General features: G+C 43.3%; 1 protein-coding gene across 1 annotated transcript in view; it reads right to left on the reverse strand.

Annotated features, from left to right (window-relative positions):
* Positions 1–5,002: 5,002 nt before the first annotated feature.
* NFX1 (nuclear transcription factor, X-box binding 1) overlaps positions 5,003–13,177 on the reverse strand; it is a 49,127-nt gene continuing 40,952 nt past the window's right edge. Inside the window, exons 21-24 of the mRNA XM_066625231.1 lie at positions 11,758–11,824; positions 11,279–11,424; positions 10,557–10,658; positions 5,003–7,789 (exon numbers count right to left, since the gene is read on the reverse strand). Coding sequence (XP_066481328.1) covers positions 7,717–7,789; positions 10,557–10,658; positions 11,279–11,424; positions 11,758–11,824 — 388 coding nt within the window. The 3' untranslated portion in view covers positions 5,003–7,716. The remainder of the gene's footprint in view (positions 7,790–10,556; positions 10,659–11,278; positions 11,425–11,757; positions 11,825–13,177) is intronic.

Below are 13,177 nucleotides of genomic sequence, written 5' to 3' on the forward strand. Positions count from 1 at the left end.
CTCACTTTCATTTTCCATTGGGCTCCATGCATTTTTTCTTCCTGGTCTTTTGGCCATAACAATTGAACGAAAGGAGCTGTTTCAATTCTGCACTGCACTCCGCTGGCCATTTCCCATCCAACGGTGTATGGCATGATGGGGTAGCTCCTAACCCTGCAATGTTAGCGCGTCCTCCCCTCAGGGCGTGTCACCCCCCCAGCATGTCACCTGGTGCGGCCCACACACCCCTGCACCCCCTTAGCGACACCAGTGTTGGGTACCAAATGTAGTGGTAAAAAAAGCCTGAATCTGATAGACATTATAGCAGTTTCCTGGGTAACCTTGAGCCAATCACTATCTCTTAGCCCAGTGGTTCCCAACCTTTTAAGAACTGAGACCAACCTGACAGGATCCCCCAAAGATCTAGGGCTGGAAGTGATGTCATGAAACAGGAAGTGACATAATTGTGCTGGCAGGGCCAGAAGTGAAGACATTAAAAGCCATTTCTGCCCAGCATTGCATATATGCAACTGGGATCAAATCTGTACACCTATGGGCTGGGCGAAACTGGGTTAAGGAGGAAGTCATTGTTTTTAATAAATCACATTTTTTAAATAAATCACATTTAAAAGTTCTACTCATGAATATCCCCATTTCAAGAAATAGATGGATGGCGCCTAGCTTCATGCGACCAACCCACAGGCTGGGAACAACATTTCACAAAATGCAGTGTGGCTTTTCTGTGGCATTTCGGATCAAGGTGGTGAAGCGAAATTTAAGAAAGTTTTCTGAATAATTACATTATTTATGGGTTCAGATTTCTGAAGAGAAATAAAAATTAAACCTTTGAGAAAAAATTTTTGTTCTTGTACTTTTGTTATTTATGTGGTCCCACAAAGGAGGGAGTAGAGGAAGAAGGGAGACTGAAAAGCTGTGTAGGTCAGTATTATTATGTCCCCATATTGCAGAGTGGAGGTTCAGAGGGAGCAGCTTTGCCACAGCCTCACAGCCTGAGGAAGAGGAGAGACTGTGAATCACTCCACTTCACGTACATACATACACCTAGACCAGTGTTTCTCAAACTGTGGGTTGGGTGGGTCATGAGACAATTTCAGGTGGGTCCCCATTCATGTCAATATTTTATTTTTAATATATTAGACTTGATGCTACCATGATATGTGACTGCATTTGGGGATATGTTATAGACCTGTACTTTTAACAAACTGCTATGTATATTCTTTTAACAAGGATAGTAAAGGAAACTTACTCCCGGGTAAGTGCAGGTAGGATTGCAGCCTAGGATAGTTAAAAATTTTCCTGCTTGATGATGTCACTTCTGGTCATGACATCACTTCCGGTGGGTCCCAACAGATTCTCATTCTGTCCAGGTGGGTCCCAGTGCTAAATGTGTGAGAACCACTGACCTAGACAATTCAAGACAAGATTAGATGGCATGAAGCTAGTGTTCCATTTCTGTGTGTCCTGCATGGTGCGATCTAGAACATTTTCTTTCCTTTGCCCTATTTTTTTGGATGGGGATGGGGGCAAAGGGGCAGTTTTCCTTCACCTATCCCCAGGAGCAAAGGGGTCCCAAGCAGGTGCAGTGAGGACAATGTCTTTCTCCCCAACTTTGATGAGGATGCATGCCCAATCCCATTCTCTTCCCTATGTGCTGAGACGTGGGTATTGTATTGGAATCGCCGAAGATTTGTCGAGGAAGTAGATGTGGTGTCAGCAGTGGCCCCTTTAAGGGTAAGGTCTGGGCATCCAGCAGAGTGTGCTGCACAGCTGCAGCCACTTGAAGGCAATAGGGCCCTCAGGGATATAAGGAGCACCTGAGGCAGGAAGGGGGGTGTGGGTTGTAGAAGGAGACTGACTGACTTGGCTTATTGACTTTGGAATCTGACCTCCGACTGTGACTTGGCTTATGGACTTTGCCCTGGAAACTGACTGACTTTGTGACTAACTCAAACAGGAGAGCTGGAGAGCTGAGGTGTGCTGCTATACTGGGAAGGACTGCTGCCTTAGGAACTGGGTCCCTGCAGTTTAAACAGGCAAGCTACCCTGGTGGTGGAGTCTAGCAGGGCAGAACCAGGGTCATTTTTGGGGGGAAAGAAAGGGAGCTAATTTGCTTAAAGTGGGCATAATTCTCCTGGCAGAGCTTGGCCTTGGAATCTGGCAAAACAGGTATGCACAGCCTGCTGACATCTTCACATGCCAGGCCATGTTAAAGTGCAATGGGTTAAGTCAGAATGCCAGATGTAGGGGAGGGCACCAGGATGAGGTCTCTTGTTATCTGGTGTGCTCCCTGGGGCATTTGGTGGGCCGCTGTGAGATACAGGAAGCTGGACTAGATGGGCCTATGGCCTGATCCAGTGGGGCTGTTCTTATGTTCTTATGCAATGTGCCTGCTTGGTGGAGCCCTGGCATCAGCTGCTGGGAGAGAAACCCTGGCCTAGCACTTGGGCAAGGCAACCCTTGACCATTGGGAAATGCAGGAGCCGCAGCAAGTGATGCAGTCCAATTTGTCTTTTCCTGGGCCTGTCACTGTGGCCAGTTCTGTGTTTTGCTGCTGCAGAGTGAGGGGCTGAGGCAGGAACTTCCAGCCTTGTTCCGAGATGGTGGCATCCAGCTCTCTGTGACCCTGTGAAAATTGCTTCATGACCTCCAGGTTGGGAACAACTGTCTTAGCCTAACCTACCTCCAAGGTTGCTGTGAGCATAAAAGGAAGAATAATGTAGGCCATCCGAAGTTCCTTGAAGAAAGAATAGTTGTTTATATTTTTCAGCTTGTAGAACCTGATGCTTTGTACAGGATTCTCTGGAGCGTGAAGCCATCATCTTGCACACTTGACTCTTGTCCAGTATGGCTAATTGTAACCACCCAGGAAGAGCTGGCCGAGTGGACAGAGAGGGTAGTGAGTTCATCTCTGAGGGAGGGGGTGTTGCTGTCAACCTTGAAGTAGGCAGTAGTTCGCCTGAAGGAACCCTCCCTGGATTATTTTTTATTTTTGGATCCCACTAATTTGAACAACTTTCAGCCAGTCTCAAATATTCCTTTTTTGGGCAAGGTGATCAAGCGGGTGGTGGTGTCCCAGTTCCAGAGGGTCCTGGAGGACGCTGATTACCTGGATCTGTTCCAGTCTGGCTTCAGGCCGGGTTTTGGGACAGAGACTGCATTGGTCACCTTGGTGGATGACCTGTGCCAGGGAATGGACAGTGGGAGTGCGTCCCTGTTCGTTCTGCTGGACCTTTCAGCAGCCTTCAACACCATCGACCATGGTGTCCTTCTGGTCAGTTGGTTGAGTTGGGGCTTGGAGGCCCTGTTTTGCAGTGGTTCCATTTCTTCCTGGCTGGAAGGTCCCAGAAGGTGGCGCTAGGAGATGCTTGTTTGGCACTCTGGCCTCTTAGATGTGGGGTGCCGCAAAGTTCCATTCTATTCTCCCATGCTGTTCAACATCTACATGAAACCACTGGGAGAGGTCATCCAGAGGTTTGGGGTAGGGTTCTTTCTCTCATCCTGATTCTGAGAGGGAGTCAAAGTTCTGGATCGCTGTCTGGAGGCAGTTGGGAGCTGGATGTGGGTGTACAAGCTGAAATTAAATCCTGATAAGTCAGAGGTTCCCCTGATCTGGAAGTCCACGACTTGGGTATTGGACTATCAGCCTGCTCTGAATGGAGTTGCACTCCTTCTGAAGGAGCAGGTCTGCAGCTTAGGACTGCTCCTGGATCTGCAGCTGCTCCTGGATTCCCAGGTGGCAGATGTCACCAGGTGAGCCTTTACTCAGCCTCGGCTGATTCGCCAGCTGTGACCATATCTGGGTCGCTCAGACCTGGGCCATGGTGACCCATATCCTAGCGACCCATATTCTAGCTCACCTAGATTAGATTACTAGATCTAGATTAGATTACTGCAATGCACCCTACACGGGACTGCCTCTGAAAATGGTTTGAAAACAGTAAGTGCAGAATGCGGCTACCCATGTGGTTGCTGGGACTCGCTGGTTCCACTCTGTCAGGTAGTAGCTTCAGCAACTACACTGTCAGTTTGTTTCTGGGCTCAATTCAAAGTGCTAGTTTTGACTTTTAAAGCCCTTTATGACTCAGGTCCTGGGTATTTGAGGGACTGCTTCCTTTCATATAATCCTGCCTGTCCTCTCAGGTCATCAGAGGGGGCCCTTCTAACTGTGACACCACCAGTAGAAATGAGGGGGATGGTGGCAAGAAATAGGCCCTTCTCCGTGGTGGCACCCCATCTGTGAAATTCCCTCCCTCTGGAATTGAGAACAGCTCCCTCTTTGGAGTCTTTCGGGAGGGTCTCAAGACCTTTTTACTCAGGAAAGCTTTCAAATGTTGACATGGGGGAGTTTCATGAAACACCTTTTAACCGTGATCCAACTGTCTCATTGTTTTTATCATTTTGTTTTATATTAATGTTTTTAGCATTGCTTTTATTGTATTGAAATATGTTGTAAGCTGCATTGAGGGCCCTTAAGCAGGGTGGAAAGGCACGGTATAAATTCCTCAAATAATGTGAAAAATAAGCAGTTTTAAGTCAATCTAGTGAATAAGCTTGCTTACTGGCTATTTATACGTTCTTGGGAGTGGTCAAAATAAAGGTTGGATACCTCCTATATAACTAGAAAACATATCCTCTTTTCCATTTTATATGTAAGCTTTATTAATAATAATCTTGAAAGAGTTGGCATTGAAAACCCTCTGCTGCTTTACCTCCAATTTAATTCTCCTTAATTTTCCTTCTCATTAGCACTGGAGTAGTGAAAGGAGCCCTCCACTCCTACATCCCACTACAGGATCCTATCAACACATCTTCCCTGTACACATGCACTAAGCTTATCATGACACACATTTTGCTAGTACTACAAACAAGCAACAGTGCCTTTGGTCCTCTTCTGGCGTTACCTTCAAAAGTGGCTTTTCTCCATTTATTGCACGATTGACTTCCTGTCAGTAGCCTGTCAGTTTATGTCTCACAAACATTTGTCAAGTAAATCAAAAGGACATCCACTTGAACTCTGAATTTTATTACATATTTATATTACAGATTTATAAAGTACATCATTTATTATACCATTGAACTTGAAAGCAAGCAGGTTGTGTGTGCTTATATAAGGCTCTGCAAATAAACATGACAAACGAATCTTAAACCAGTATTCTTTCACTTCATCATGAATTACATCATGAGAAATGGCATAAGGAATGGTCGCCACAGCAATTTTCACAACTTAAACTTTAGAATACACATGAATCAATGCATACACAGCACTGAGTAACCAGAGCAGTTTTGAATATAGAACTACTGCATTACTAAGCCCCAGACCTGAAATTCCATGTGCTCCGTTGCTTTATTCTTAACTGTGAAACTTTACAAAGCTTGCTCTAAGGTCTAGACAACCTCTTTCTCTCCATTAGGTTACCAAAAATAATCAGAAACAAAGGAAAGGATAATTTCAAAACAACAGCTGAGAGTTCAGCTCTAAATAAGACATATCAAGGAGTTGCAAAAATAGCAAAGGAAAACCAATTTAGCCCCTTAATGTTGATGTGGCACTTTTCACCAAGAAACAGTAAGATAAATCACTTAAAAACCCCTATCCACAAAAATGAAAACTGCTATGCACCAAAGATGAATAACTGTTTTTGTGCTTTTAATGAGCCCTTTTAATGATACCATAAATAATACCTTGTATATGAACTAGTACCACTTGCGGCAGCACCAGTAAGCAGATGTGGAAACCCAGTCCAAATCAAGGGATGAATGGAAATGTGCACCCTCAGCCTTCCTGTGTTTACCATGTTTAGCTGTTGCAGGTTTGCACAAGCACAGGACTCCGAATACAGATGGGCTCTAACTGATCCACTATGCTTTCATGTGTATCTGTTGGCTTTCTTGTGGATAGAAACCTTTGTGTGTGTGAGTAGGAACATATGTACACAGAGTCCTTTGCATACATAGAATCTGTACTATGCAGGCAGTCAACCTTTAGATATGACTAGAGTGTAACTTCACTGCATGCATTTGTCCTTTGAAATTAATTTGGAAAAGGTACGAGTGTGCTATATTCTTAGGTACCTTGATAAACATGTATATAGTAAAAATTCTCTCATCCCTTTGATTAGACAAATTACCAGCATTGTTTTAAATGGAAAAAAAATTTCTTCATGAATAAGTGTATGTGATACAATCACGGGATAGTTAAAAAAAATCTGTGTATAAACAAATCAATTTTGGAAGAGTACGAACTATTAAGGTTTAAATATATTTCAGAATACATTATCTAACCTTGAGTGCCTGCATGGAGAGCCTTAATAATTCAACTAGGTCTAAGATCTGCCCACTTTCCTTGCATAAGAAAGCCTGTAAAGTCACTCTTCTTATCCAAGTCATGACGCACCAAGAATTTATACCTGCATGCACTCAAAAGTTCAAGTGTGGCACCAGATTTGAGAAACTGAGCTTCTTGGGCACTGGCAACTGCTTGAGGGTGCTATGTGCTGACCGTGTCCTTGTATAAGTCAGATACAAATAGGCCAAGACTCTTGAATTTCCTGTATATTGATAAAATGCTGCCTTAGAAAGGCAAGATACAGATATAACAAACCAAACATGATTGACTCAACACTACACTTGTGTAACACCCTTATCACACTACATTTTCAGCAATGAGCAACTGTGCAAACAACTCCTGTAACTGTAAATTGGAATATCGAGATCAGCTTGCAATGAAAAAGGTGATTAAGGAAGGGTATGATTTGATTTTTACATTAGGAAAGGAGATTAAAAAATGGACAGGTCTGAAGAACAGGATATCATGTTTCCCCCTCCCCAAAAGTTATATTCCTTTTCAAGCGAAACAGATCTATTCAAAGGCTGCCTGACCACAATTTCTTCCGGCAGTAGAAAGAACTGCTACAAATGCAATTGAAAAGCGATTTCACTATCACAAACCAAGCACATCCTTAATGCTACATATTAGCATAACCAAAGAAAACCATTTGCCATTTAAAAAAAGTTTGCAGGTAAACAAACTGAATATACATCCAAACATACATTTATGAATATACAACTTATATATTCACTACCTGAACATACGTAACATTGGGAAGAGGGACCTATGGCAGAGACAACTAAACATTAGAAACTAATTGCAAGTACAAGCAGTTGCACCAATTCTTTCGTTGACAAGCTGCATGAAGTTGAAACTTCCATGGGATAATTTTTACAACATGTTATGAGTTAAAAGTAGATTTTGATCAATTCATATGAATCTAATTGTATAATCTTAACTTTTCATTCCCACCTTACTAGAAATAATTTTCTGTTGAAAGAATTAATGACATTTCATTCAGTTTTGCAATGAGAGAAAAAGTATGGGAACCAGATGAGTAAGAACCAAACCAAGAACCAATTCTGTTGTGCAGCAGAATGCCTTACATACCATTTGTTATTTCTTGTAGTTTTGAACTACTCAAAGTTTTAGATGCCGATCATGAATGTACATATACAATTTTCCCCACAGTCCATTAAATAGGCTCATTCACCAAAAACTGGTTACACAATTTGATGAAGAGTCAAAGTTTGATGAACGCTTTAACTCTACTGTTTGCATGATGAACTTTGAATATCTTAAACAGATTGAGTTGTGACAAAAATGGCCCTGGACACACAGGAAGCTTCACTTCTCCTTTTCATCAGCATAAGCACACATTCATCTCTTCAGTCCTGTACATCAAAGTAATCAATTGCTGGCTCCTCTTTGAACCCTTTCTCCGTGCTGCTATTCCCATGTCTGAAATTAAAACAGTGAAATAATTGAGAAAAATAAAAACATAGAAAAATAAAGCAGCCATCATTTTGTCTAAAGAGGGAAATGTGGTCTTGCTTATGAATTTGCTACAGTGCAGAGGTCAGGATATTCTGTTAGAGAGTTTGCTGACCTCTTTCTAGCCAGACATGAGGCAAAGGCGCTGCATCAGTTCATTCTCTCTCTCTCTCTCTCTCAGCAAGAAGTGCATAATGAGAGGCCTTCCCCAACCATGGGGGACAGACTGCGAAGGTGACAAGACATGGGAAGAGGACACAGACACATCTGAAGTTCAGACTTCTGGGCTGAAATGTCTCCTATGCACCCAAATGCCTGGTTATGAAAGGGGTGAAGGAGCTGACTTAAGGAACTGGTGCTGTTGATGTTAGCAGCTAACTTTGCCTGTGCCCTGCTAAACAAGCTGACAGAAAGCCCCTCCTCTTGGCGTAATTTGCAACATGACCTTGAGGTGCTACCATAGCATAGTCTGTCAGGTAGGCAGCGTACTCACAGACATGCTCGTTTTTACAAGAGCTTTCCTCCTGAAGATCAGCAGCTCTCCTGAGTTCAAAGCATGCTGGAAAACTTGTACATCTGCATAGTTTCACAGCTATTTGCTGCTATTCCATATATCCAGTTGTTGCTCTCATAATTAAGCATACTTCATGCACAAAAAAGTTCTGTCTAAGCACGTAAAAGTATAAAACAGATTATATCACACTTCCGGTAACGGGAGAAAATGGATGTTGACATAAAATGATGTAAGTCAGAGGTGGCCAAACCCTGGCCTGCGGGCTATTTGCAGCCCTCAGGAACCCCCCAATCCAGCCTGCAGGGAGCCCCCAGTCTTCAATAAGCCTCTGGTCCACTGGAGACTGTTGGGGCCTGCGCTGGCTCGCAGTTAGAGCAAGGCCTTTTATAGTCTCCATGTGTTTTCTGCTTTTTCCTGGGCATTATTTTAGCCTCCCCCCCCCCCCAAACTGCATCTGAGCAACTTGTGTTGCCAGGTGTTTCTGGCTTGGATTGGATGTTTTCATTGTGCAAACAGTTCACAGTTCTCATATGGTTCAACATGTCTGTATTAGAGTTCTCATGTGTATTATAAATAAGATCAGTAAAAATTCATTCATTCATATAAGTTTCGTCTGTAATGTATTCATTTATGTAAATTTATGCAAATTTGAAATATACATTTTTTTCCTGGCCCCCGATAGTCAGAGAGATGATGTGCCCTTCCTGCCAATATGCTTGCCCGCCCCTGATGTAAACAAATGAGAGCCCAATCCTGTGCTCTGCGGCATGGCTCCGTGCTGCTGAGCACTGTCACAAACGTGCCGTAAGGCACGTTTGCCAGCCTCACCGCTGGGCTCCCACTGGTGCTAGCCCGGCGCCGGGCCGGTCTGGGCTAGCATGGGGCAGTTGCCCAGCTTCTGTGGCTTGGCAGTCTCCCGGCAAGCAGGTGCGGGGGCAGGGAGGGTGGAGACCGGCAGGGGCAAAGGGAGGGTGGGGAGGAGGCATAACAGGGAGGTGTGACTTGGGGAGGGGGGCGGGTTGGCGGTGTGCCAGGGGAGGGATAGGAGGTGGGTCCGCGGTGCTCCGCTCCACAGGATCCAAGGCACTCATGTAGGGCGTGGAGCCCTACATGAGCGCCATTACCTTACTGCCGACCAAAAGGGTAAAGTGAGTAGCCCCATTGCGGGGCTGCTTACCTTACCCGGGAGAACAGGACGAAAGTCCCCTTCTCCCAAGGCACCTCCTGTGGTAATCCGGGAGGTGCAGGATCCGGTGGCAGTCCTTCTTGGCGATGCCGAGCCTGGGCGCCCAGGCAGCTCAGGATTGGGCTGTGAATCAGTAGTCTTCAGCAAACAGCAGAAAAGTTTCTAACTTTTAGTCTCTACCCCAGTGCGAAAAAAGCAAACCAAAGTTTGTACGGCAGCTTGCCACTATGTAGTAAAAGTCTGCGCATGCATTTAAAATGAAGCACTATATATTATACAACCATTTGGTAAACGGAGAAAATATGCATAACTAAAACTAACAAAACTGAAGATAAAATTATGTACAAATTCTACAACTTGCATTAAAACCTGTATAACATTGCCTTCTATTGACTATTGCTGTTACTAAGAAACCTGGTATTAAACTGGGTCACATGGCGGCTGTTCTGTTGAATAAGGTACCATATTAGGGAGCAGTGGTCAGACACGCAATAGAGACAGCCTGTGTCATGTTACCGCCTAAGCAACTTGCACATGAATGCATTGTTAAAAGCCATTAATAAAAATACAAAGCAAGCTGTCAGGGTAAGCTACTAGCAACCCAATCCTGAGTTGCCCAGTGCACAGGGCTGCAGCGGCACAAAAAATGGCTGCCGCTGCATCCAGCACACCCCAAGCAGCCACTGCTACCTCCTCGGAAGAAGGGGACTTTTTTCCCCTTCCCCCAGGTAAGGCAAGTAGCCCCGTAATGGGGCAACTAGATTCTACAGTGACCCAAGCGTTGGTGTACAATTTAGAGCCTCTGTGTCTAACAACGCTCCATCGGCCCTGGAATGCCTCCTCCCCACCTCTCCCCATGCCCCCACCACAGTTGTGTGACGGCTGAGCAGCGGCACTTCGGTGCTCTAATGGCGCTGAAGGTCACAAATACGCCTTATGGCACATTTATGACAGCTCATCAGCAATGAGCCAGCACACACTGCACAGGATTGGAGTCTAAGTAAACAAATAGATTTGAATAAAGTAATACTCACTTCTCTGATTGTTTGTGATGTGGAATAGGTGGGGGAGGCCTTGTCTGCCTCTCCTTGGTAAGAAGCGATGTCAGAGTTACTGTCGGACAAACTGATTTCCCTCTGTAGAAAGCAAATCATATCAATGAGCTTCTTCACAGAATGTTTCTAATGACTGAGGAAGATAACATTTCATCTCACATTCTCATTGGTATTCTGATTTTGAAATAAAACTTTTTTAAAAGGTACGAGAAAAAGGTGTTTTCTTATCATGATTCTCTCTTCACTATTCAAGATAATGTTTTAATTTAATACGACACATTTTTGGAAATACAAAGGGGCACTGGTCAGAGAGAGAATTTGATAGTGAAAAACTTTGTAAAGTTCACATAAACAGAGGTTTTCTTCCTGATAAAATGAGAGACAATTATACAGAGCCCATAAACAGGAAATGGTGAGGGGGTGACCTTCCTTGCTGATCATGAAAGTGTAAATTGATGCCACCAATTATAACGTTCAGTTAACATTAATTTATGAACCAAATCAAATGGGCAACATGTTCAAATGGACGTGCTTATGAAAACATATTTCTTTATAAGATACCTAACACAGAGAACAAATGCATAGGACATTTGTACAGTGCACACGTAAAAATCAAATTCGTTTATATATGGCAAAGACAAATATTGCAGCATTTATTATGATTATTTTTCCACTTATAACAAGAAAATGGAACAACATACTTCACCGCACTGATAACAACATTGCGCTTTGGTTCGTTATCATAGCTCACACTCTCTATACCGTAAGCCTGAGCAAGCTCATGGATTATTCTGCGGTGTTCTCTGTTCATAGGTGGAAAGCAGTGACTTTTCTTTGAATGCTTGCTCTGAATAAGAGAAAGATGAGTTATTGCTATGAAAGGTGGGGAAGACTGAAATATGTAGTCTCTAGCATCAGCTTCCTTTACACAAAAGTCTACTTAGCAATAGAGAGGCAGTTAATCTATGAGCAAATGTCGTTTTTCTAACAAAAGCGACGTTAAAATTATTTATGATCCTAAAGTTCATGCAAGGCTTTATTTAAAATAGCCACATTTATGTCACTCTTTCCCCTTAATTACAATCATACAAAACCCAGTACTATTCTGGAGCACAACCAACATGTGTGGGCAATGTTTAAAATGGATATACTGAAAAATAACACACACCCCATTACTAACCTTATTTACTGCTTCTACAAGAGTTTTCATTTCTTTCTCAATTTCACTGACAAACTTCAAATCTTTTCTGTAATAGTAGAAAATTATCATTGACTAGAAATACAGTTATCTACAACATTTAAAACATACTGATACACAATTTTCCAGCATGACTCAATCAGGGAACAATGTCAAGACTTTGACAGTAAATCTCATTTCACTATGGTACACTTTTGAGAAAAAGTTTTCTTCATCTTAATTGAGCTTTATTTCAAAGCTGAAAGCTACTTTCCTCTGTGCAACAAACGTATTAAGAACATAAGAACATAAGAACAGCCCCACTGGATCAGGCCATAGGCCCATCTAGTCCAGCTTCCTGTATCTCACAGCGGCCCACCAAATGACCCAGGGAGCACACCAGATAACAAGAGACCTCATCCTGGTGCTCTCCCCTACATCTGGCATTCTGACTTAACCCATTCCTAAAATCAGGAGGTTGCGCATACACATCATGGCTTGTACCCCATAATGGATTTTTCCTCCAGAAACTCGTCCAATCCCCTTTTAAAGGCGTCTAGGCTAGACGCCAGCACCACATCCTGTGGCAAGGAGTTCCACAGACCGACCACGCGCTGAGTAAAGAAATATTTTCTTTTGTCTGTCCTAACCCGCCCAACACTCAATTTTAGTGGATGTCCCCTGGTTCTGGTATTATGTGAGAGTGTAAAGAGCATCTCCCTATCCACTCTGTCCATCCCCTGCATAATTTTGTATGTCTCAATCATGTCCCCCCTCAAGCGTCTCTTTTCTAGGCTGAAGAGGCCCAAACGCCGTAGCCTTTCCTCATAAGGAAGGTGCCCCAGCCCCGTAATCATCTTAGTCGCGTATTGTTCTGGAATGCAAAGTTCAAACAGTTTTTCTATTCTGATGTAATTGTTTCAAGCATATTATTCCAGAGCTGTTTCTACAAGGAGGAAAAACTGTTAGAGAAACAGGCACAAAGGAAAGGATGCCCTCCTTCTACGGCATGGCTTTAAGCATTAAGCTTAGTAAAAACTGACATTTGGGTGAAATAGCTAATAGTAGGTACATAAGCTAGTACACTGCCTTATGAAGATGACATCTTTTGCTTTCTCTCTGTACTGATGTTCCTTATTTTAAAATATGCCTCTTTGAGACTGCAGATGCCATCTTCTAATACCTCAGCAATATAAAGGAAAGGATAAGGGAAGAAAAGCGAGTGCTCAAAAGTTTCAGTGGTTTTTTGTGCACTGGCAGTTTACTTGGACAGAGCCAGAACAAAGCCTTGAAAAGCATCATTCAGTCTTAAAACTCTTCCTTTAAAGCCTGGCAGCTTGTTAAGACGCTTTCCCCCAACCTGTTATGATGTCAAGATGAAATCTGGGGTTGTTGTGATGCACATATTTTTATTGTGCTGTAA

This window comes from Tiliqua scincoides, chromosome 4 (genome assembly GCF_035046505.1).
Source record: "Tiliqua scincoides isolate rTilSci1 chromosome 4, rTilSci1.hap2, whole genome shotgun sequence".
NCBI classification, from domain to species: Eukaryota; Metazoa; Chordata; class Lepidosauria; order Squamata; family Scincidae; genus Tiliqua; species Tiliqua scincoides.